The sequence below is a fragment of the Amborella trichopoda genome, chromosome 8, assembly GCF_054954075.1.
Source record: "Amborella trichopoda isolate Santa Cruz 75 chromosome 8, AtrichopodaSantaCruz75HAP2 v2.0, whole genome shotgun sequence".
Taxonomy (NCBI): domain Eukaryota; kingdom Viridiplantae; phylum Streptophyta; class Magnoliopsida; order Amborellales; family Amborellaceae; genus Amborella; species Amborella trichopoda.
Window position 1 is genome coordinate 36,859,500 of NC_142343.1, and position 25,782 is coordinate 36,885,281.

Below are 25,782 nucleotides of genomic sequence, written 5' to 3' on the forward strand. Positions count from 1 at the left end.
GAAGATTACACGTACCAAATTTTATATTCATACAATTTGTATAAAAAAAAACTAAAAATAAAATATTTTGAAACGTCGGATCTAAGATCAAACGGTGAGTGGCTCTCTTAATCAAAATTGAACGGCTGGATGGTAGGCGGAGGATAGAACTTCTATGCTGTAGTGGAAGCATAGAAACCTTTCCATGAAAAATAATAGGCTTGTAGTTAAAGAGATAAACTTTAACAAGATGGAAGTGGTTTTTGCTGGGAATGAGGAGATAATTTGTTCAGAGTTAGAGAGAGTAACCTTGACAAGATGCAAAGAGGTTTTGTAGAGGAAGGCCAAGAAATGAGAGTGGGTTTTGCTCGGAAGATAAGAGAGTGAAAGTTGCAGGTGAAGTGTACTTATGAATCAAATCCGATCCATTAATTAAAGGATTCAACCGCTCTCGCCCTTTCCCTCCTGTCATCTTCGATTTTAATGGGTGTCATCTTCGATTTTAATGGGAGGCAGGATAGAAAAGAGAGAAATAGAAGAGGCCCAATTGATACTCAAGGCGTAATTGAATTTTTTGGGAAATACAGATTTGAGATCTTAATACATGAGGATACAATTTGACCCATCAAACATGTATTTTCAGATTAAGCATTAACAGTATTGTGAATCACTTAAAGTTTTTAAATATTCGGATATTTGAGTGCAATCAATTATAGCCTAAGATATAATATCTAGGTGTGGAAATTACAAACGCTCAAGCACTAGAGAGGCCATTATCCAATACGTCCAAGCTACATTCATAGTGGAATGCCGGTATGTATCATTATAAATCCGAGGATATAAATTCCAAGCAACATTCATAGTGGAATGCAGTGTGTATTATTATAAATCCGAGAATATAAACCGCATAAGCACAAAGAATCAGCTTCCCTATAGAACATTGTCAAAAAAATAAAAAATGAGAGAGAGTTTGAACATTGTCAAAAAAAAAAAAATGAGAGAGAGAATTTGATATCATTAGATTAGACTAGGAATAATAGAACCAATAAACCGCAGTGTAAGGAGAGGCATATAGATCGCCAACTTTAGCCTCTTGGTTATTGATTGGGCTCAATCCCCCGCTCGTGTGCACCCTTTGAACGTACTTCACTGACCCAAACAACTGCCTGCAAACATACATACATGCGCATCGCAACCAAGTTTATTTAGAGAGAGAGTTGTGATTTCAAACGAAACAAAAATGTGAAGAGATAATAAAAAAGTTATTTTTTTTTTTTTTTAAATAATGATAGAAAAGAACGTTAGTTGTGGATATGCAAAGTCTAATTAAAATACCAAGACATCAATGAAAACAATATAGCTGGAAGAAGGGGCCAAAACCATTACGCTTCTTATGAAAACAAAGAATGTGTACAAAAGTACAGTGAAATTATGTGGTCTAAAATGAAATTTTGGCCCATGAAATTTAATTATTTTGAGAAATTATAGTAATTAGTGAAATAAAATGTCTTGTGAGTTATTGTCTATTGACCTTGAATTTCACAAAATTAATAATTTCCCACACTTGGGCATATTAGAAGAAATATTTATAATATTTATTATTGGAAAATAAGTTTTTATTAAATGATTGGGCTAGTCGTATCCGGGAGTCAATATTGCCTGCAACTCATTGCATCTTGCAGATCTCCTAGTGGATGCAATAACCATCTTAAAGAAAGTGATCTGGTTGTGCCTCTAGTCCAAATGATTGAATCTATTAAAATTATTTTAAGGAAAATTGGTTAATTTCCATTAAAAATTATTTCCTCTAGATATTAATTCAAATATTTAGAAAAAATTATTTCCATCACCTTTTAGGACAAATATAATTTAGGCACAAACCTGGTTCCATCAGTATGGCTAGTCGCCTCAAGTAAGAGCCAAGAAACAGAGTTAGGGTTATCCTGTAAGTTCGCCACCACCTTACAGGTGACACTGCTCTTAGGAGCCAGGCTCTTCCATGTGGGTCGACCTCCATGGCCATCATCCCCATCCAAAAAGTAATGAAGCCCAACAATCTCTTGGCCAGGTCCTGATGAAAGCACAGCATTTGCCCTCATGAACTCCCAAGCAGAACCATTGTATGCATATATTTGCACCCCCTCTGCAAAATAGTTGACTAGTGGCTTGAACCCTGTAGGAACCCCAATAGGACTACCAACACCAACCTCTGACTCTGTGTCCCTTGTGTAAAAGCTGTACCTGCACATGATCTTGTTACCTTGAGAGAGTTTTTATGTTGGATTTTGTCCCATTTATTCTTCATTGGTTGGTAATTTTGTCAGCCAATATGGTTAATAGAATTTAGGGTGTAAGAGTCCCAACCTAACTAATCATAGAGGAAAAGATAGACCACTAGAGATGTTTAATGTTATTACCTCGGAAACCATTGCGCTTTTTGAGAAACTCCTATATAAGAATGGTTGGTTTGATGTAGGGGTGGCAACCAGTCGGGTACGGCTGGACCAGAAGACCCGAATAGTTTTTGGGTCCAAAATTTAAACATGTGCCCAAACCCATCAAGTCTTGGGTTTACCTGTCGGAACTCAAGTTCGTTACCATCCTATGATTATGAGTTTTTTCTTTTTTTTTGGGCCCTTTTCTTACCATCGCATGCTTTATGACTATGAGCTTCTTCTTTTTTTTCCAATAATATTGTAGTGCTGCCAATATTGTGACAATATAAATACCTAGGGCACACCTAAAGACGTATGATTGCTATCATATACCTATGACTATTGGTACGGGTCAGCCCTGGCTGGACCCAGACCTAAATCCGAATAGTATTCGGGTCAAAAATTTGGACCCATACCTGGACCCGAGGTCGGGTATATATCTGTCGGGTCCCTGGTCTTATCAGGTCCATTGCCACCCCTAAATTCATGGAAAGAAAAGCATTCTGTAATTCATTTACCCAAAAAACGGAAAAAAAATTAGTATAATATAACAAATTTTCATTATTAGCAATGAAGTAATTTAAAAAATTAATAATTCACACGGCTTGATTTGTATAAAGCTACAATTTTATTTGTAGAAGCTCTATTTTAGTTAGACATTGTAGATTCGTAGACTTTATACATCTTTTAAGACACTATAGAAAAAAATGGCAAGCCTTTTAAGATAGCATCAGATCTATACAACAAATAAAATACAGTGTAAATTTCTGCAACCTCTTTTCTAACTTTACTTATAGAGATAAGGTGTTGTAACCTTATATAAACTTTTTTTAATTTAAAACTATAGTGTATTGGTTCAGCAATTTCCATAGATGTGTATTGGTTCAGCAATTTCCATAGTTTTTTTAAAACTATAACCTTATATAGTTTTTTAATTTAAAAATATAGTGTATTGGTTCAGCAATTTCCATAGATGTGTATTGGTTCAGCAATTTCCATAGTTTTTTTAAAACTATAACCTTATATAGTTTTTTAATTTAAAACTGTAGTGTATTGGTTCAGCAATTTCCATAAATGTGAGATATGAGAGAGAATGGGACCCATGACTTGGATCCGTTCATGTTCTTCGTTGTGAGATTTTCTCAGCATCACCCTCCAGCATTGTGATTTTGTACGATAATGACAAACTATGGTTTTTCCACAGTGCTTATATTTAAAGGAAAGAGAGAAAATATCAATAAAATAGTCGGACCACTTGCAAAATCATCCAAGCTCTCAAATTAACCAATTTATCGACAAAAGTGTTACATTAAAAAAATCATTTCACTGGTACTTCCTTAACTATTTGGTTAGAAAATGCCCAAACTGCCCCGAGCATAAATGAAAACAATATGGGGATATGGCTTTTTGTTTTCTGTTTGAAACTCGGAACAAGAATTTTAATAGAAAAAGCGCATTCTATTTTGGGAATCCAGAATAAGTAAGGGTTGAAGTCCTTTGATTCAAATAACTAAAGTTAAGCAAATTATTTAAAATGCCCATGCTTTTTCAAGGTTACGAATCCCAATAAAATTAATTTGGCTATTTTAATAATGTTCTTGAAGCACAAGTCTATAAGAATTGATTATTTTGTTAGTAAATTTATTGATTTACTCATTGATTTCTTAAAAAGGTGTGACCCTTTTAACGAGAGTTCCCCTAAAAGCAATAAGCAACTAAGGTTGCTTGAAATCTTATTTGAGGTACCGTAGACAATTTCAATATACCAGTTTACTTTGGAAAATTATACAAAATAATAGATGATTTTGTGAAATGGTTAAAAGGCATTTTGACATATTCGCAATGTTTCTTAAATGCAGGAGTTCAGCCTCTCGACTAAGTGGTTAGGGTTCAGCCTCTTGACTAAGTGGTTAGGGTGTAAGTCATGCAACATCACCATCTAACGTTACAATCCTAGCTTCTCAACCAAAAATAAATGAATTAAATCAAGACAAAATGGAAACTAAAATAAAATAATCCGGTGTACCACATATATGATTGAAGGGTTTTTACCCATGTTGCTTCCCATTTTCATAACTAACCTTGCGATGTAAGGGACCTTCACCAACTCATTATCCTTGTAGCATTTCCCCCCTCCAGGTGCGGTCCCACCTTTGTTTTTGTCCCTCTTGATGAGTGACACATCAGCAAAACCACCAAAGCCGCTGTGAGATGTAGCTTGCAATAAAAGATCAGGGATTGTGCCTACCCTACCCACGCTCTCCAATACTTTACCTGCAATAATAGCCATTGGTCTTTTGGTGAGCAACCTAAATAGGGTTCATAAAAAATTGATGGAGATGAATAGTTGGGCCTAGATAGTACCAATTATTTGGAGGCCCAAGCCCATGGCGAAGTTGAAGCCTACCCATTATTCTCAAGGGTGGCCAGGATCGGGCTAGAATTTGCCCTGGCCCGACAGTGGCCCAAGCCCTATATTATTAGGGCCAGGCTAGTACATCTGCCCCTAATTATTATTGGGAAAGGTTTCTATACTTCTCCTACAACATAGAAGATCTATGCTTCCCCTACTATCTAGCCGTCCAATTTTGATCACGCACCGTTTCATCTTAAATCCGATGCCTCAACGTATTTTTTTTTTAGTTTTTTTTTATACAAATTGTATGAATATGAAATTTGGTACGTGCCATATTCTCATTGGGGTGCACCAATAAAAAATAATTTTTTGATAAAATATACTGGCCAAAATACCCCTTGAAATTTTCAGGGGTATTTTATTTTATCGAAATATTTTTTTAATATTTTTTGCTAGTGCGAGTTTAATAGAGGATTGGACGTAAAAATTTGGTATCAAAATAGTTTATAGAAAAAAAAATTAAAAATAAAATAGTGTAAAGACATGACATTGTGATTGGGGCAATCTTAGCCCTCCATTCAGAATTGACGGTTGGATAAGGGGAAGGGGAAGTATATAAGTTTTATGTTGTATGGGAAGCTTGCACATTATAATTTTCACTAAAAAATAGGGGCAATACTACTCCCCTTGTCTATTACATTTAAAATCAAGTGGTTGTAAGATTATTATTGACTAGACTCAAAGTTCGAAAAAAAAATTCTCAAATTTTGTAACAACTCCAAGCCATCCATTTTGATATCTAGTGACTAGGAGCAATTTTGACCTCATTGTCACAAAAATAAAAGATCTCATAGTATATAATTATAGTCCCCCAACAAATTTTGGTGTCCTAAAGACATACCTAGGTGGGATTTTGTCTAAGGGAGCAAATGGGCAGCCTACTTCTGCTAGAGCATGAAATCATTGTAGTGAAAAATAAAAGGGTAAAATCAAAGAGTGGTTAATCAACTAAATTAAGAATAAAGTGGTTACTTCTAAAAATCATTCCATTTAGCTACATAATCTATTAGTTTAATAGAAAAATTCCCAAATGTTCGTTGTTTCCAAGTTGGAACAATTTCAAATTTTGTTATCCGAAACAAATGGAGTAAATACTTTGACTTGTTTCGGATTCGAGGGACATGTGTTTTTACCACAAATATGTTCCTCGAGTTTGGAATCCTAAACAAATAAAGGTATTTACATCTTTTAGCTTGGGTGATTTAAGTATGGCCAAACCACCAAAATAAACCTATTTAATATAGGTTCAAAACCAAAACAAGATTTTTTAATGGAAATCATGTTCTAGGTATGGAATCTAGAACATGTTAAGGTAATTAAGTTATTCGACTCAAGTCTCTGAGGTGAGTCAAATTATTGAAATTCCCTCACTTGTTCATGGTTGAAAATCCTAATCAACGGCAATTTAGGCAGTTTTAGAAAAAAAAAATCTCAAGGACATTTCTAGATTAAATGAATTTTTAAAGACACTATTTTGTTGGTAAAATTGTTGATTTAACCATTTCATTGATTTTAGGTGGTTGACCATTTTAATGATATTTTAACCATATTTTGTTATTATTTAAAGGGCAAACTTTTCTATTTGGACCACCTACCTAAAAAAGATACATAACTAGAGCGTGCCAACCATCTGATCTAAATGAATGGATGGGATAGCACCAAGCCAACTATCAAAGAAACTAACATTTTCCAACAGTAAAAAAGTTATCATTAGTAACCATCCAATCTTGCCGGATAGTTGAGCCGGATAGTTGAGAGGCACGTAAATATTTCAAGTTTATCATTTTATAAAGCTGGGCTCAAAATTTGCACATCGATATTTCTCGGCATCATACATGTGTAAAACATATAAAAAATAATTCCATAAAAATAAAATAGCCCAAATACCTTTAAATCCTTTAACAGTATTTTATTTATTTAACTATTATCAAAATATTATTTTTATATTATTTCGAGTGCCCTTAATGAGTTGCACACACCCAAAAAATTCTATCTTGATTTGATTTTAAAAATAATAATATTCAATATATTAGGTGCTCCTAACCATTCAATCAAGATCTGGTACATAAATACCAAATATCTATATACATATATCTTTGTACAAAAAAAAAAAAAAAATTAAATATAGATTTGGACCTCTACCCCTTTGGTGAGAATGAAGTCAAAAACTTCATCATAAGGCCCATTAATACAAGCACCAAGGCTTCAGCCAATTCTCTACGTATGTTTATCTACATAGATCAAGTTTACCATTCTTTAAAATGGCAAAAATAAATTTATTAATTCTAACCATTTTTATATGAAAATAAGAGTATGATTGTTGTAAATGAACCAAGACCCTAAATAGGAGTGAGAGGGGGATGAGACAACTCGAAAATGAACCACTTAATAACTACTAAGATTATTTTTTGAAAAAAAATTGAAATTTGAGTTTTTTAACACTTAAAGCTTACCATCTAAAAAATTAAACGGTCTCTATTCATTCTCAAGACATTATTTCTTTCATGTGCATAGAGATTCAATTAGGAAAAAAAAATTTATTGAATTAATCTACAAGTTGAAGACGTTCTATCCCCAAATTCTAAGGTTCTAAAATTAATATCGGTTGGGTTTTACCTAAAGGAGTAAATAGAAATTATGCTAATGCGAGAGTAGAATATCTTTTAGCATCCATCAATTGTGCAACGACAACAAAAGTAAGAAATACGAACCACGTGTCATAAATCCGTCAGATGCACACAAGAGCAAGGGCTTATTATGCGCAGAAGAATTACTAACCTCTATTGACAAAATCAAACGCTCCTAAAAAGTATTAATTCATCATGAGCCCTCAGATTTATTTTTTTTCAAAAATAACCTATATAATATGGGAAAGTATAAAAATAAGACCATTTATCTTTGGTACAAGGCCATCACATTAATCTTGACCATTGGATGTGTAATTAGGTGGATGCAATTATTTCATTGGCCAAGCTCAAACTTAAAAAAAAAAAAAATTGAACTTTGTGACACGTCCAAGCTATCAAATTTAAATTTCACATCAAATGAGTGTAAGCAATTGTGACCACCATATATCAAAAGTATCTATATACAATCCCATATGACATAGCCTTCCCTTTTACACACCAAATGCAATTGAAATACAATTACCAAATTATTATATATAAACCCTACAAAAATATGCAGTTGCCACATTATTATATATATAAAGTTTACTCTACAAAAATGAGGGATAATACACTAAAAAAAAATATCGCTAAATCTCACTTATAGCGAACTCTCTATCCTTTATTTTAAAAAAAAGGATCTTCCCATCAAATATATTAACCATTTAGATTATCAAACACTCATCGCATCAAATAATAACATACCACAAATCTTATTAATAGTAGTTTTTTTTATCCAATAATAATGTAGGTACATAGCTCATCGCATCAAATAATAACATACCACATATTTTATTAATAATAGTTTTTCCTATCCAATAACAATGTAGTTATATAGCTTACTACCCATCCTCATTACGAGGGGTGAATAATAGTGCTGTACTCATCTCAAAGATCGAAAATCAATAAGTCTGTAGGGCCAGAATAATGGTGCCATGATTATGAGGGACCAAGAAATAAAAAGATAAGGAGCTCGATAAAGTATCACTTGTACGCATCCTAAATATCGAAAATCAGTAGTCTTATCTATCCAAAAACAAGTTTAATCTAAAGATAAAAAATTAATAGTCTTATCTATCCAACCATAATTTTAACTATCAATATCCTCCAATGCCTTATTACCTTTATGAACCTCTTCATCAAAGATTAATCTAAATCCTAAATCACATGAACATTAACTTCAATTACATGTAGCAAACATTCTACATTAAGATCTAGGGTAAATTTTTAATGACACACACTCCTGTCTTTGCATCATTTCATTTATAATTTTGCTAGTCGGTTGAAGATATTTGGTCACAAATCACACTATATTCATTGACATCGCCAGAAGCATGTTGGTACAAGAAGCTCATGCTACACATGTGACTATGGGGTTCTACACTTGCGAGGGTAGTGAAGCAATTTATTATTATGGTAGGAAAGCAATTTCGTATTCTATTGAATGGTCGGGCAGCGCTTTCATATGAGAGACACATTTACCAAGCCCATTCTCATATGCAGTGTTTAAAAAAACGCCGAGTCGGGAATCGCCATGGACGGATCGAATCGGCAAAAAAAACGGGAATCGTCCGGTTTTAGAGAGAACCGGACGATTCTGTACAGTGACTCGCGATTCACTGTACGGGATCAACGAGTCCGTACAGTGAACCGGCAAGTTCTGTATGGAAATTTTTTTTTTTTTTTTTTTTTTAATCCATGATAGATTTTTTTGTAATACTTAGATCGATTTTTTTGTAATCCATGATCGAATTGTTTTTTGTTTTTTTTGTAACCCATGATCAAATTTTTTGTTTTTTTGTTTTTTTTTGTAACCCATGATAGAATTTTTTGTAATCCATGATCGAATTTTTTGTAATCCATGATCGAAATGTTTGTTTTTTTCTTGTAATCCATGATCGAATTTTTTGTTTTTTTTTTTTTTTTTGTAACCCATGATAGAATTTTTTGTAATCCATGATCGAATGTTTTGTAATACATGATCGAAATGTTTGTTTTTTTTTTGTAATCCATGATCGAAACGTTTTTTTTTTTTTTTGTAATACATGTTCGAAATGTTTGTTTTTTTTTTGTAATCCATGATCGAAATGTTTGTTTTTTTTTTTGTAATCCATGATCGAATTTTTTGTTTTTTGTTTTTTTTGTAACCCATGATAGAGTTTTTTGTAATCCATGATTGAATTTTTTGTAATCCATGATCGAATTGTTTTTTTCTTTTTTTGTAATCCACGATTGAATTTTTTGTTTTTTTTTTTTTGTTTTTTTTGTAATCCATGATAGAATTTTATGTAATCCATGATCGAATTTTATGTAATCCATGATCGAATTTTTTGTAATCCATGATTGAATTTTTTGAAAATTTGTGATTTTTTTTTTTTAATCCATGATCGAATTTTTTTTTGTAATACATGATAGAATTTTTTGAAACTTTGTGTTTTTTTTTTTTTTAATCCTTGATCGAATTTTTTTTTGTAATCCATGATAGAATTTTTTGAAAATTTGTGATTTTTTTTTTTAAATCTATGATCGATTTTTTTGAAAATTTGTTATTATTATTTTTTAATCCATATTATTCAAAGAGAAAATGAGAGAGATGATGATTCTGAGGCCACCCTATCCCAACCATATTATTCACATATCGAGTCCCAACAGCAACAGTACAGGTGAGCATGAAGGATGGACAATCTTCGGGGATTTTAGATTGGGAACACAACAAAACACTAACACTCAGGGATTTGGGAATAGTCAAACGCTTGCTAATATCAATGATTCATTTTTAGATCGAATCAATGAATTGTTAAACAAATTCAATCAATGGCACCAACGTGAACAAGAAGAACAATAACGTCGTCTATCATTTTATTTTTAGATCATATGTTACTAATTTTATGCTTTATTGTAGTCCATGTATGTTGATATATTTATTCCATGATAATTCCATATTTATCCTTTTGTGTGATGTAAATTAAATGTTGAATGGCGGTTCATGCAAAGAAAGAACATATCAATATGCGCATATTCATTCAAAAACATGAAAATTCTTAATGGAGTACCCTCATTTCTTATTGAATTCCTAAAAAAAAATATTTATAATGAATTTTAATAATTTTTTCAGATTTTTTTTAAGTTTTATTCTGACCGATTCACCCGATTCCCGATCCGAATCGCCGATTCACCGATCCGGATCGGTTTTTTGAAAGCCCAATCGGGGTCACCGATCCTTTTTTTTTAAACCATTGCTCATATGTATAAACTTGAAAAGGGTAGTCTCTATTCTTTTATCTTTTTTCTTTCTCAATTCCTTTTTGAGAAAAAAAATGGAGAAAATCAAATTTCTAGTTACAAAATATTTTTGGGATTCTTACCTAGACAACCCCCTATTTATGTCTCAAAACTCACATTTTTAGGGACCAGTGCATTGCCTACTACCTAGTATCTAGGGGTGTACGCTCCTGTGGTCGATTCGGGTTGGGCATGCGCTAGACGGGTCTATGGTGGTGGGACAGACCCCCTACCTGATGGGCATATGGGGCCAACTCTAGGCCATAATATATTATATATTTTTATATAATATATCATGTCGGGTTGGGCCGATCACCCCAATTACATTTGGGATAAACCCAACATAACTTCAAAGACCTGGACCCGACCCTCTATATTAATAACTTGGACCCGGACTGAGCCCATGACCGACGGATTCATACTGAAAGATCAATTAGAGGGTTTTTCAAGACCAAAACATCCCTTTGTGATATAATTTTCAGGTGCATCTCAATTCTACATGTTGAGACCTTATATAAACTTTTTCCATTACACAATTAAATGTATGAGTATAGTACATTCATAATATTTAATTTTGATTCTATTATTTTTAATTATCATAGTATTCATTTCAATATTACAACTATATTATTAATATTTCAATGAATATTTATATTGTATGACAATTATTAAAAATTATAATAATTAAAAATTAAAATACTTTAATATAGAAATTAAATTATAACCATATCAATTCCTAATGATGAATGTTACTGTATGATTAAGATAGAATAATAATGGTTATGATAATTTTGTTACTTATAAATAAAATTATTTGATTTTCAGAAAATAATTACAATCAATTAAATTACAATTTAGTATATTTTTCATAATTAACTAATAATACTCTCTAATTACCATAATTTCAATTAAAATAACTAAGTGGCAATAATATAAATAATTGCTAGAATATTTAAATCTAATTACGCTGATATTTATAGTTATAATTATAATTTGGGTGCAGTTTGCATACGGATGCATCCATAGGTGCAGTTTGCATACGGATGCAATTTTTATATTGGACGTCCAAACTTTGGTGTCACAATAGTTTATTAAAAAAATTGAAATAAAATAGCGTAGAGATGTGACATTGTGATTGGGGCAATCTTAGCCTTCCATTCAAAATGGACGGTTGGATAAGAGGAAATATAAAAGTTTTATGTGGTAGGAGAAACGTAGAAAACTTGCCCTAATTAAAAATATGAATTATTATTTATAGTTCAAATAATTAATTAAGAATAATGTATAATAATTTTAATTACAATTAAAAATTAATGATAATTATAATTGTCATAATGCTAATAAAATAAAAATAAATTAATCATGTTAATATTCATATTGTATAATTCTAATTAGATTAGAAATGTTTTATAAATTATAAAACTTCCCCAAAAAAAGGAAATATGGGTTATAGGCCTCTCCTAGATTTTAAGAAAACTGACAATTAAAGAATAAGGAGTAGCTCTTCCTCTCTAAACCCGATCCTCTATATATGCCGTTATACGTGTGGGGTCATTCGTAGAGATTAAAGATCAGGATAAAATTAGATAGGAAATAAACATAAATGGAACAAAAGGTAAACATAAATGGAATAAATTAGAAGTCACACGGACAAAATATTACAAAATTTAATATATAAAGAAAAGCATACGAAAAGACCATTTACTTTTGGTACAAAGAGGCATAAACGTTCTTGTCCATCAGATTTCAAATCGGGTGATTCTAAAGTGGCACTGAATAGATTCAAAGTTAAAAAAAAAAACTCTCCAACTTCATGATATAAAAAATTCATATAATTGGATACTAGATAATCCATCAATGGATGGAGATTGGAAATTGTTTGCCACCAATGAATTAATAAGAAAGAGCATAATCCCTCCCACAATATTAGAAGGTAGATTCCCCACGGATTGTGACTCTCTATCCTCTTTAGAAAGCGTTATAAACTCTACTATCCACTACCCCACAATATTAGTTAAGAAGATTCCCTGAGGATTGTCACTATCTATCCTCTTTAGGAAGCGTTACAAACTCTTCACAATTTTTCATATTGTATTCTCAAGGCACCTACATAAATTATGTAATCTTTAAGGATAATTATTATTATTTTTGAGTAAGTATCATTAAAATGGTCAAAACAACCTAAAAAAACCACAAAGTGGTCAAATCAACTAATTTATTGATGAAGTGATTACTCGAAAAGATCATTTCATTAAGCACCTCCTTAATTATTTGGTTAAACGTACCTACAATGTCTTTGTCCTGCATTAGGACTTATGGACTAGTGGGAGTATTTTGTGGTAGTTTTACAGCTCAGGTATCATAATCACTTTCGAAGTTTTTTTCCAACTATTTGGGATCGGCTAATTTTACTACTCATTACCCATGGCAAAAATACTCCTACTTATTCCTAGATCATAACCCAAGGCCTGTTTGTCATTAAAACTTCTTGTTCAAGGGTTTGGAACCCGTAACGAGTTGAGGTATTTTATCATTTGACATGACTTAAATTGGTCAAGCTAAATGATGAAATTACTCCCGCTTATTCTAGGTTCTAAACCTAGAACACATTTCTTTTTATTAAATCTCTTATTCCAGGTTTTAGAATTTGGATCAAATAGGGACATTTTAGTAATTTGTTATACTTCTTTAACACTTTTTTTTTTTTATGAACCCCTGACAATATACTTGAAGAGATACTTGAGTGAAATGGTCTTATTTAGACAATTATTTCGTTAATTTATTGATTGTTTTCACTATTTTTTTTGGTGATTTACCATTTTAATTATATTTTTCATATTATTTTCTTTTGCTAGGTTAAAAATAAAATAAAATTTTATTGTCAAAATTTAGAAAAAGCATTTTCCCTATTAAACGACTTAAATAAAGACAAAAATTGTTCTATATGAATATTTCAAATCATAATGTAAGAGCAAAATGGAGATGGTCTTTCTTGCTAACCAGTGACAGTGCTAGAAGGGTTGCCTTGGGCATCAGACAAGGACCATGTGGGTCTGCCGCCAGCACCATCAGGAAAAGGAAGGAAGTAGTGGCGTCCGGCAACGCTGTCAGGTTTCGAATGTTTTGCAGCACCCCACCCATAGAGCGTTGCCTCTGCATGGTCAAGACTGTAGTTTCCTGATTTGCATTTGTAGACTTGAAATCCTCTTCCAAACCATGATCCCAACAACCTAAAGAAAATGAAAAGTAGATGGTTATTAGCATTTGTAGAATTTAAATCCTCTCTCTTTCTCTCAATATTTTTTTGGAAGTTTATACGTGAGTACACAAATTAATTTTAATACAAGAAGGTCACAATCGCACTTTTATGTTAGATTTCAAATCAAGTGGATGTGATTATATGAGTGTGTCATTGACTAGACTTAAAGTTCAAAACGAACTTCTTGAATTTCATGACACACTTCAAGCAATCTAACTTGACATCTAATGGCTAGTAGCAATTGTAACTTCCTTATCATCATCATCATTATCACCATCATAGCTTTATCCCAGCCATTCTGGACCAGCAAAACGAATCCTATTCCACATACTCAAGATTCATGAAAAGTTCAACTCCCTCTCTCTCTCTACGTACTTGTTGCCGGAAAGTGGCTGGATGGCCGCTGCAAAACTGAGCAGGAAGAGCAAGAAGAGAAGTCTAAGAAGCATCATCTTGGTGATCAGAAACACGATGTGTCTTCCTCATCTTTCCAAGGGTAAGGGTTATTTATAGAGAGAGACAGAGTCAAGGAACCAAGCTAAAGAAGAAGAGGAGATAATAAAAAATGGTGATTTGAGTTGGAGGGAACGCTTATGTGATGCTTATCTTTGTGTCTATTTGCCTTATAAATATCTCTTTGGTTTCATTGAGAGTTGACAGTGCAGTTTGGACCAAACAATGAGGGGAATTGTTCGTTTGGATCTAAAGACAAGGTCAAAATAAATTTAAATTAAGTCTCATGTACCAAATTCTCTCTCTTATCTTTCTCCGCATGGTCCTGGTATTGGATATTTTTTGTCTCACTCATCAATCCCAATTCCCAAAGGAATTTCTCTCTCTTCCCCCTACACTGTTTTATGAATCCTAAGACATTCTCTCTATGCATTTGCTTTTGTATTCTCGTTCATTACAATGTTCTTTCACTGCATGCTGCCATATTTTATGGACTAGAGAAGACGGCCGTGCTTTGTACAGGTCGGTAATCTGGATGGTAACGGATTGCTAGGTCAGGCTGATTTGGACCTTATAAAATATCAAGAATCAGTCGGTTTCCCTACGACCATGCCTATTCTGGCCGGTTCATATTAGTTTTTTGACAAAACCAATCGGTTCTCTTAGAGAATCGGTACGAACTGACTCCACCTTTTTTTCTTTCTATTTTAAATTTTGTTAATTACTGATTGGCAGGTTTGGTCTAGATATGGCTGGTTATTTGAAAAAATTAGCAAGTTGTGTTATAGAACTGGCTAGAACCAAAGCGTGCTTAATTTTTTAAATTTTCTTTTAAATTCCAATTTTGTAGACTAGATATATGATCCGATGAACCGGATCCAAAACCCAAAGGGGTGATACAGGTCACGGATCTGTTTTTTAAAATTGGCCAAGTACATACTGGGTGTTCTGATGGGAGCATTTTGTATACATACTCCCTCCAGCACAAGACCTATCTAGGAGGGTTTTTTTCAATTTAAAGTTTTAGGATACCCTTAAAAATCGCTTAACATGTATTTTTATAATTTCAGTTTTTTAGAAACTTGATCTCACCATCTAAAAATTGGATGGTCTTTATTCAATCTTAGATCGCTAGTGAAACAATAATTATTTTCCTTTTTCTTCTCGAGGTTATTCAGAGGATACATTCCCAAAACACATTGGAGTCCTAAAAATATTCCTAAGTAGTGTTTTCCCGAGAGAGTAAATCTTAGATATGCTACTTCATGAGCATAAATCTTTTGGCATATAAATCTTTCTATCTCCTAATGAAGGGAGTAAGTCAAAGGAGATTGCGATTTCTTGGGCGAAATTTGACAGAGTCATAGTTGTTGACCTCCAAAAAATTTCCATATAAGGAACCCAGGCTTGTGGTTCTCTCCAACCACATTTATAACTAATTACGTACAAACTTAATGGGATAAAGACCATCCCAAAAAAAGTAATAAAGACCATGTCAACATTTTAGACGTGCAAAATTAAAAGAAGGAAAATGATTTGATAGGGCTGCAGCCCTATCAAAGTAAGTAAAGTTTAACCCCATAACTCGTCCAAAATTACGATTCAAGCACCGGAAAACCTTTACAATTCAAGCACCGGAAAACCTTTACATCGTTCATCTTGACTTCAACATTATAGTTGTGAAAAAAAAATAAGAGTTTCAAGCTCGAAAAATAATATGTTTTGTAACAAATTATCTAGACCATCCATCTCGCCTTAAAAATAAGTGTTCACGTATCTATAAGATCTGTACCATTTTTTAGTTTTAAATTTATCATCATTGTTATAATTTGATTTTAGAGTTCTCAGATATTCCTAACGCCGAAAGTACTTTCCGGATGAGGATTTGGGGTGAGGCTTTATTTTGTTTTCATAAATAGAAACCTCATCCATTGATAAATATGGAGATTCTCTTAATTTATGACCTCTAAAAATTAATACAAAAATATCCTTGGAGAATATAAAGTATAGGAGTATGTTGTATTACTAAGGAAAACAATTTGTTCTTGAGTCAATTGGTTTTTTATCCACCGTGGTAAAACACCTAGCGCCCTTTTGGTTCCCTAAAAATAGGAATCCTGAAGTCACATTGCCATTAAACAGCCTAGACTAACATGTTTGGTTCCTTCTTAAGACATAATTAACATTTCTATGGGGGAGTCTTGCATTTTCATTTTAAGTCAAATTTTAGGAAATATTAATTCCACCCAAATCGGTAGAACTGACATTTCTTGGAAATCAAAAGTCAGAACCCTAATGTTGTTATTATTATTATTAACAATTACTACCACTGTTATTATTAATAATAATAGTATTTATATATTTATTATTGACATAGTGATCATTTAAATATATATTTTTTATAATATAATATTATGTTATTATCTTAATATATTAATATTACATTATATTACTATAAAAATATTTATATTTTATATAATATTATATTAATAGCTATAAACGATATTCTAATATTGTATAATTATTATAAATAGCTTATCCGAATTAATTGGGATAAGACTTAGATGATGATGATGATTATAATAATTATTACTATGATATTATATTTTACTAATATATTATAATAATACAATAATACTATAATATCATAGTAATATTAGTAAAATAATATTATATTACTATTTAATAATAATAAAATTACTATAATAATAATACAATAATTATTGTTATAACATCATATTGATACTAATAAAATAATATTATATTGTTATTTAATTATAATAATTATGATGTTAATATCTGAATGCACATGTTACGTGAAATGTAATGTTAGAATGAAGGAACATCACATTTGCAAGTTTGGGTATTATATTTGAACTTGATAAAAAGAAATTCTTCAATTTTTGCCTCAAGTTTTGGTTGTTGTTAGATATCATAAAACAAACTTGACTTGGCAACTTTTAAATGTTGCCATTTATTCCTCACTTGGACAAACACTAAAAAGAAGTACCTTAATGATTCTTAGTTACAATAATCACAACATTGAAAATGGTTATTTGTAAAAAAATAATGACAATGAAAATTTTTGAATTTCTTGAAGATACATTTACTTGGCAATCCAAACAGTGAAGCTTGGTCTCTGCCAGATGCGATCCAACGTTCCAAACAACATACACTCATCGTTCAAGAAATACGAATTTCAGGAAATACCAATTCTAGGATACACATTCTACATGAGTTCCATTTCTAGGGAACCAAACAGGGCGCTATCGGATTTGTTTGACCTTGAAATTTCAAATCATCTTAATTTTTCTCTAAGATCAATTATAAATGATTTAGAGAAAAAATTTGCTCCAAATTAACTATGGGGATTTGTTGGTGTTCTGATGGGGCCAATTGCACATTTTGTCCAATGGCCAAAGTCCTAGGAGGATTTGTTTGTCCCCAATGATTTCAAATCATCTTAGTTCTTCTCCAGGCCAATTGAAAAAACAAAAATTCATTTGGAAATAAGTCATTTTTTTAATTTTTGATCTGGGGTTTTTAAAAGCTCAAAATCATTTTTCTAATTTTTGAACCAGTCACAATTTGAAAAGTTCTAGATAAAAGAAGACGCCTTTAACTTATTAATCCAAATGAGATGGAAGATGGAGACATCTCTAATTTCTAGTGGTACAAGAGGATAGAGAAATTAAAATATCATAGCACTAACTCCAATTACACTTACGCCCTCGTAGAGCTCCAAGTTAGTGTCCCACGACTGTGCGGTTCTCTTAAATATGTGAATGTTATGTACGGAAGCTCTAACATCTGAAAGTTAATTTTTAGCAAATAAAGAACAAGAAAAACACAACCAACAGCAAGTAAAAAAAAGAACAGAAAGAGATAATGTAAAAAAAAGGCAGAATAGAAAAAAAATTACAAGATAGCTTTTACATGAAAGAATCAGAGACAAACTCAATATCTCACAAAGTTCCTCTCTTTACACTGTCTCTCTGTACAAACTAATGATTTCTTTTCGTTCTTCATTTTTTTTTACTTCTAGCTACTATTACTGAATACATTAGATATAGATACAAGAACAACGAGAAACTGATTTTCTCTTTACAAACACGATACCACCTAAAATCATCTCCATAAAAACTACTTCTCTAAGAGAAAAAAATCTCTTGAGTCACAAGCAAATCATTTCTCTCACTAGAGGCTCACTTCTTTCTAAAAGCTCCACTTGGAGGCACTTGCCTCTTACTAAAAGGGAAGTCTATATTACCCATAAGGTAATCCAAATAGTCACACTTATTCCTTTCTCCCTCATTATATATATATATATATATATATATATATATATATATATATATATATAACATTAAGAAATATATTTATTTCTTGCATAATTTGGTTTTTTAAAAACAAAATATTTTCACATCCTACAAAAATAGAAATCTCAATAAATATAGAAACTCGTCAAGTACCATATAAATCCAAGTAACATAAGATTTCTTTATGGAGGTGATTTTGATGTCGCCATATCCAACAAACGGAAAAAAAAAAAAAAAAAAAGAAAGAGACCATTCGAAAATGTACAATAAAAAGGACAAATAGACTTTGAACCGGCACCTAATCCATTATAGTGCTCCATGTCCCATTGGGTGTCCTAGGATTGTGTAGTTCTCTTAGGACATGCATAACCAGAGAGACCATAGTTCCCTCCGAAATCTAGGAGTAATAGAAAATGGGATGCGTAGAAACTAGGAATATTTTCTTGGCATATCTAGATTGGGAAATGTTTCTATATTTTCCCTACAGTATAGAAGATCAATGCTTCCTTTCTATCCAATTTTGATCAAGAAAGCCACTCACCATTTGATCTCAGATCCGGGGTCTCAAAGTATTTTATTTTTAGTTTTTTTTATACAAATTTTATAAATGTGAAATTTGGTACGTGCCATCTTCTCATTGGGATGCACCTATAAACAATATTAAAAATAGTTTTTCGATAATGATCAAAATACCCCTTGAAACTTTCAAGGGATATTTTAGTCATTTTATATTATTAAAAATATTTTTTTTATATATTTTTTGCTAGTACAAGTTTAATAGAGGATTAGACGTACAAAATTTGATGTTAAAATAGTTTGTAGAAAAAAAAATTAAAAATAAAATAGTATGGAGACATGACATTGTGCAATCCTCGCCCTCTATTGAAAACGGACGGTTGGATGAAGGGAAGTATGTACATTTTATGTCGTAGGGGAAGCATAAAATGCTTGCCATCTAGATTATCCGATTATTTTAATATGTAGCATGGGAATCTACATATTAGCGTGATTTAATCTTTCATTGAATAGTTTTCTATCAGAGGTTGATATTGTCTTCTATATACGATTTTTTTGTCACAAAACTCTAATATACATCTCAAAAAACTACCTCTTTAATTGTTTCATCCCAAATGCCAAGCATGAGTTAACGTCTTGAGTCATCCATTAAATAAATGATGAGAGAGAAAGAGAGAGATCAATGATGAGATAGAAATCTCAAACCCACCACACACACACAAACAAATTCATGAAATTTGGGTATGATACTAAACAAAAAGTCATTGAAGGCCTAGATGCCCTCCTCGCCTCCAAGAGGAGTCTACTTACCATATTGTTTTACGGTGCTCTTTATCACAGGTTCAATGGCCATCTATTCTTTCGAGATTTGGCAAAAGGCTTATGATAGAGCAAACGATGGTGGCAGTTCGGATTTAAGTCCACACGTATGAAAAATGCATGGTTATTGATCTTCTCAAGTATTTGTTTTATTTTATACTTTATACTTGGATACACCTAATGCACCATAATCCAAAGTGTTCTCTCATTTCAAAATATTTATATCCATGGTTACAAATCAGTTTGATTCAAAAAATAGAAAAGTATATAATGAGATCATTTAACTTTGGTACAAAGTGGTCACAATTAGTCTTGACCATTAGATGTAATTAGATGGCTGAACTTATTCTATTGACCAAGCTCGAACTTCGAAATAAATTTTTTCGAACTTTGTGACATACCCTAGCTATCAAAACTCATATTGGATGGCCACAAATAATCTCGAACTTTGTGACATACCCAAGCTATCAAATCTCATATTTGATGGCTGTAAATAATTGTGACTCTCTTGTATCAAAGGTAAATGGTCTCATCATATACAATCCCATATAGAAAACTTGGTCCTATACTTAATAATGAAATAGCATAGTTGAAAAGAAAAATTGTCATATCCTGAAAGTTGTTAGGATGCTCAGGCACAAGCCCATATTTCTCATCACTTTTGGGCTGAAGCTGCATTGACATCAATTTATCTCATAAATCATCTCACATCCTAGGTTATGCATAAAGAATCTCCATAATATTCATTATTTCATGTTCATCGTATTCTCTCTTACATATTATTGGATGTGTTTATTTGGTTCATCTTCCTGTATATAAAATAATGGATTTTTCTGTTCCAGCAATTACTTGTGTCTCTATGGGTTATTATTTTGAACATAACGGATTTCTTTGTTATGATCGAACAACTCAACTTATCAATATGTCTCGAAATATCGTCTTTCTAGAAAACGTCTTTTATTATTATTATATCGCTAAATTCACATGCTTCTATGCTCCTTTATTACTATATTTCTTGGACTCCCCTATCTTTCAAAATGCTTTTTGAGATTCACCTAATGTTGTCATCTAGTTTGAATGATAAACTGCCATAACTTTTGGTAAATCAACAATGGTGTAAACATAACCAATCCATGCCTCCTTCAATTCACCAACTACAACAAAGTCAGTCTTCTGTCCTACTTATAAGTGATTATCTTTCCTTTTTCATCACTCCCAACCCTGGATCTTCTAATAGTTTTACCAAATTACAATATTCTAGACATGTAACTTATCTTTCTAACCTATATGGCTCTTCTTTTGATAATTTTAGTTTTTCACTATATCCTAGATCTTTGTTATATAAATTGATATTATTTATATTCGTTCCAACCGCCTAGATTTTTGTTTACTTCATATATCATTGCTTGCCTCCCTTGATTCAATTTATATTCCTTCCCCCTACTAATAAGCCTCTACCACGCCATATTGAAAGGAGGCCATGGATGCAAAAATCAGTGCTTTGTTGGAGAATGATGCTTGGGATGTTGTGCCTTGTCCTCTAATTCTATCTTTGGAAGCAAAAAGGTATTCTTTGTGAAGCTTAGATCTAAAATGAAAGGATTGAACGATATAAAGCATATGCTGGTTGCTCAAGGCTACAAGTGGGAGTATGGCATGGACAATGAAGAAACATTTATTGTTGTAGCTAAAATAACCATGATGCCTATAGTAAATGCTCTATCAGCTATTCGCTAGTTTACTATCTCTCATGTGGATGTGAAGAATGCACATTTTTGTAGACATTTAAAAGAGATGGTGTATATGTGACCTCCTGATAAATATTCTCATGACAAGTCTCTGGTTTGTCGTATGAAAGAATCATTCTATGACTTGAAACAAGCTCCAAGAGCATGGTTTGTACGATTTCTACATGTCATTATGGGTGCTGGATTTAAACAAAGCTCTGATGACTATTTGCAATTTACTCACCAATGTTTCTCAGTGATAACAATTATTTTCTTATATGTTGATAATATCCTTATTATAGGTGATAACCATGCCACTATACAACACTTGAAAGAGTTTCTCAGGATTTTGGATCCACGAACTTACTTTTTGGGCCTAGAGATTCATTATTCCCCTTATGAATATACAGTTCATAAAAAATAACGCACCAAAGATTCGATCAAACTAGCTAATTTGATCGATGATAAATGGGTGGATACATCAATGAAGGTGAATGTAATATGTAGAAATGATGATGGGGACAAACTTCTAGATCCTACTCTTTACAGATAAACTATTGGTTGCCTACTTTACCTCACTATGATTCGCCCTGGAATATCACATATAGTGCGAACAGTTAGTTAATTTGTTGCAGATATCTATCGTATCCACTTCTTAGCTACTCAATATATCATTCGGTATCTATGGAGTACATGCCACATAGGATTATTTCTTTTGATTCTTCTCTTCGTTTACGAGCCTATGCTAATGCTAACTGAGCAGGGGCCTAGATACTCGACACTAGACCATTGGGTGGGGTATATTTCTCAAGGACTTCCTCGTATCATGAAAATGTAAGAAACAACACAATATATCAAAATACTCTGCATAAGCCAAATATAGGGTCATGTCCTTAGTTTGCAATGAAATCACTTAGTTGAGAGGTCTCTTACATGACCTGAATATTTTTTCCTCATTGTCCACGCATTTATATGCTGATAATATAAGTGTCATTTATATTGCCTCTAATTCAATATTTCATGAGCGCAAAGAAACAATATTAAAATTTATTGCTATTTCATCCGTGAAAAATTCATGGCTAGAGAAATCACACTTCCAAATATTGTCTCAAGACAACTTACGTATATTTTTACGAAGACAATTACTCAAATTCGACATGATTATCTCATTGACAAACTAATGCTATTCAACCAGCATTAGTTTGAGGGGGATAAGTAGTAAGTGTAGTGTATATAGAAAGTGAGGTGATGTATTATGCTTTGTACTATGTTTTGTCATGCACGTCATGTAGCCTATCTTGATAGGGCAGCTACCCCTCATGCTTTTTTTGTGTGTGTATGCTCCATTTTGCTATGCAAGTCATGTAGCCTATCTTGTTATGGAAGTTACCCCTCATGTTGTTTGTACGTGTGAAGTTTGTAGGAAGTACATATCTGATAATATTAAAGTAAGGCGCACATCTAAATTTTACAAGAAGATGTAGTTCCAGTGTCAAACACTTCATGTTAGCTTGAAAGTACATATTCAAGTCAAATTATAAAATTTAAAACTTCAAAAGCCAAGCAGATCGAGCAGATTTATAAACATTTAAAAAATCTTGAAAATAGATAGTCCAGATAACTTGTTATAAGATGTACTACTTTAAGAACTTCAATTTCTTTTTTTTTCTCTATATTTATACATCTCAAAGTCGAGTTGATCAATTTAGAAGGTTTTTCAATAGAGACGACTTCGTTACCACAATGATAGTTCTAATACTAAATTTTGAAGGTAAGTTTGTAGATAAGTCATTTTTGCTAGTTTTTCACCTTATGGTAAAATGCATCTTAGATAACTATCTCAAGGGATATGGCTGGCCTGGCCCGGCCCTGCCATCTAACCAGGCCCATAGAGAAGGCCCCGAGCTTCAAGGAGGATGGGACTGTTACTAACCCACTTGAGACAATGCCCACTTGAGACAATGACTGAAATGGCATGTAGGGATTTGGACGGCAAAGACAATCACTGAAATGGCATGTAGGGATGTGGACAGCAAAGAAGAATACATATAACTTAAATACTCATAATCGGATTTCTAAAGTCATGAGGACTAGAGTAACCACTAAAGTTATCAAGATTAGAGTAACCACTAAAATTGTGAGGGATTTGGTCAAGTCATAATCAGTTCGATAGTCGGTCGAGCTGGTTAGATTGGCTTTTAAAATATAAAAAAATAGAAAATAATTTTAAAACATAAAATATCATTTTTTAAAAAATTATTTAATATTGTGTCCTACTACTCAAACGACTGCTCCGATTAGTCAAAACTGATTGAATATTAGGTTTAAATATCTTTGACCAAATTTGATTATTTTACTTCGGGCTGAACTAGCCCAGGTATATACTGGCACTCCAATTGATAGGACTGGGTTGTCCAAGTCCAGCCTAAGTTTTCAAGTGGTCTCCCAGTAAAAGTTTTTGAGCAATTCAAGTAAATCAACATATGTATATGGAGAGGATTTAAATTCTAAGTGGTCTCCCAATATTATTGCACCACGTATAATCCCCAATATATCCATTAATTATTACTAATTTAGTTTTGGTAAACAAAGTAGAGCCATAAGAAGCCGTTTGGATACCCGAAAATATATTGTTTGTGAAATATATTACTGGCGTAATACATTAATAGGTAATACACTACCTGTAAATGGATTGTTACTGTTTGAGTAGTATTTAGATGAAATCTGGAAAATACATTGTCATTGTTTGGCTATGTCTAGAAGAAATATAGGAAATTCATTATCAATATTTTACCAGCACGTGCTTATAAACTATCATTTCTTTCCTTTTTGTCACAAAATTCCACTAAAATGCAAAATTATCATTTCTTTCTTTTGTCACAAAATTCAACTAAAATACGGAATTAAAATCATCATCACACCATTCCAAAAAGATTTCTTATAATAACATCATCACCATTTCAAAAAGAGTTTCTAATAATGTGTACCATTTTACAGTCATCATGACACTATTTCCTACTTATTTTATATGGCTTTGGCACTTACATGGAATTACATATCTCTAACATAACATTGGTTTCAACATTGGTAAGTCAATGGAACAATATGATTGAAATATCATCATTTTATTATGATAAGCTTTATTATTTTTTATTTTTTATTTTTTATAGAAGTTTTTCAAATAATTTCAAATAAACAATAAATTTATGATACTAAATTCAAAATCTCTATGGTACGAGTTAAAAAGTGGGAAGAAGTTTGATTAGTAAACTAGAAGGTTTGGTAATTGTATTATAAAATTTTGAGGTATTGAAAGATACTAAAGATGTATGTTATTTCAATTGAGATTTTAGTAATCTCCTATGAGAATTATGTTGTGTGAAATTTTTTATTACGATTGTATTGTGTAATTTATCATTAATTACTGATTTTTATTTTTATTATTTTTGTTTTTATATGATAACTTATGCCTTCAGAGTACGAGCTTAAAACTGGAGAGATCACCATTGTTAGTTATTACGAGGAGGAGAGAGGGTTTAACCTAGATGATTTTTTTAATCAGGGATAGGGTAGACAAAAACACACACGAAAAAAGATTTTTGAAAAAATCTGACGTAAACTATTTCCATTTCTTTATAATCTATATTTTCTTGTAAAATATTGTCACGTAATAGATTTTGATGTACCCAAACCCCCTTGAATGAATTTAGAAAACCAAAAACAAAAAATGTTTGAGTAAAAGAGACGTGACTAGTTTGTATTTGGCCGAGACAAATATTTGTGCGATGTTAAGACGGCACTTGGTTAGTAAACTTTGAAAAGAAATAAAATATTCAGTTTAATCAACTCATAAATTAATATTAATGCTTTGTTGTTACTTAAGAGAAATATATCCGATTGTAGATTGAAAA

General features: G+C 32.1%; 1 protein-coding gene across 1 annotated transcript; it reads right to left on the reverse strand.

Annotated features, from left to right (window-relative positions):
- Positions 1–821: 821 nt before the first annotated feature.
- Positions 822–14,640, reverse strand: LOC18437120 (uncharacterized). Its single transcript, XM_006847331.4, has 5 exons — positions 14,413–14,640; positions 13,779–14,008; positions 4,496–4,688; positions 1,861–2,220; positions 822–1,145 (listed from the first exon to the last, which is right to left on the reverse strand). Exons 1-5 carry the CDS (start codon positions 14,487–14,489, stop codon positions 1,007–1,009), a joined length of 999 nt encoding a protein of 332 aa, XP_006847394.2. The 5' UTR covers positions 14,490–14,640; the 3' UTR covers positions 822–1,006.
- Between the last annotated feature and the right edge of the window lie 11,142 nt (positions 14,641–25,782).

Coding starts and splice junctions, on each gene's coding strand:
- LOC18437120 (XM_006847331.4), bottom strand. CDS start 14,489: ATGATGCTTCTTAGACTTCTCTTCTTGCTCTTCCTGCTCAGTTTTGCA. Junction 2,221..4,495: donor AAGGTCCCTTACATCGCAAG/GTTAGTTATGAA, acceptor GATCATGTGCAG/GTACAGCTTTTACACAAGGG. Junction 1,146..1,860: donor AGCCATACTGATGGAACCAG/GTTTGTGCCTAA, acceptor GTATGTTTGCAG/GCAGTTGTTTGGGTCAGTGA.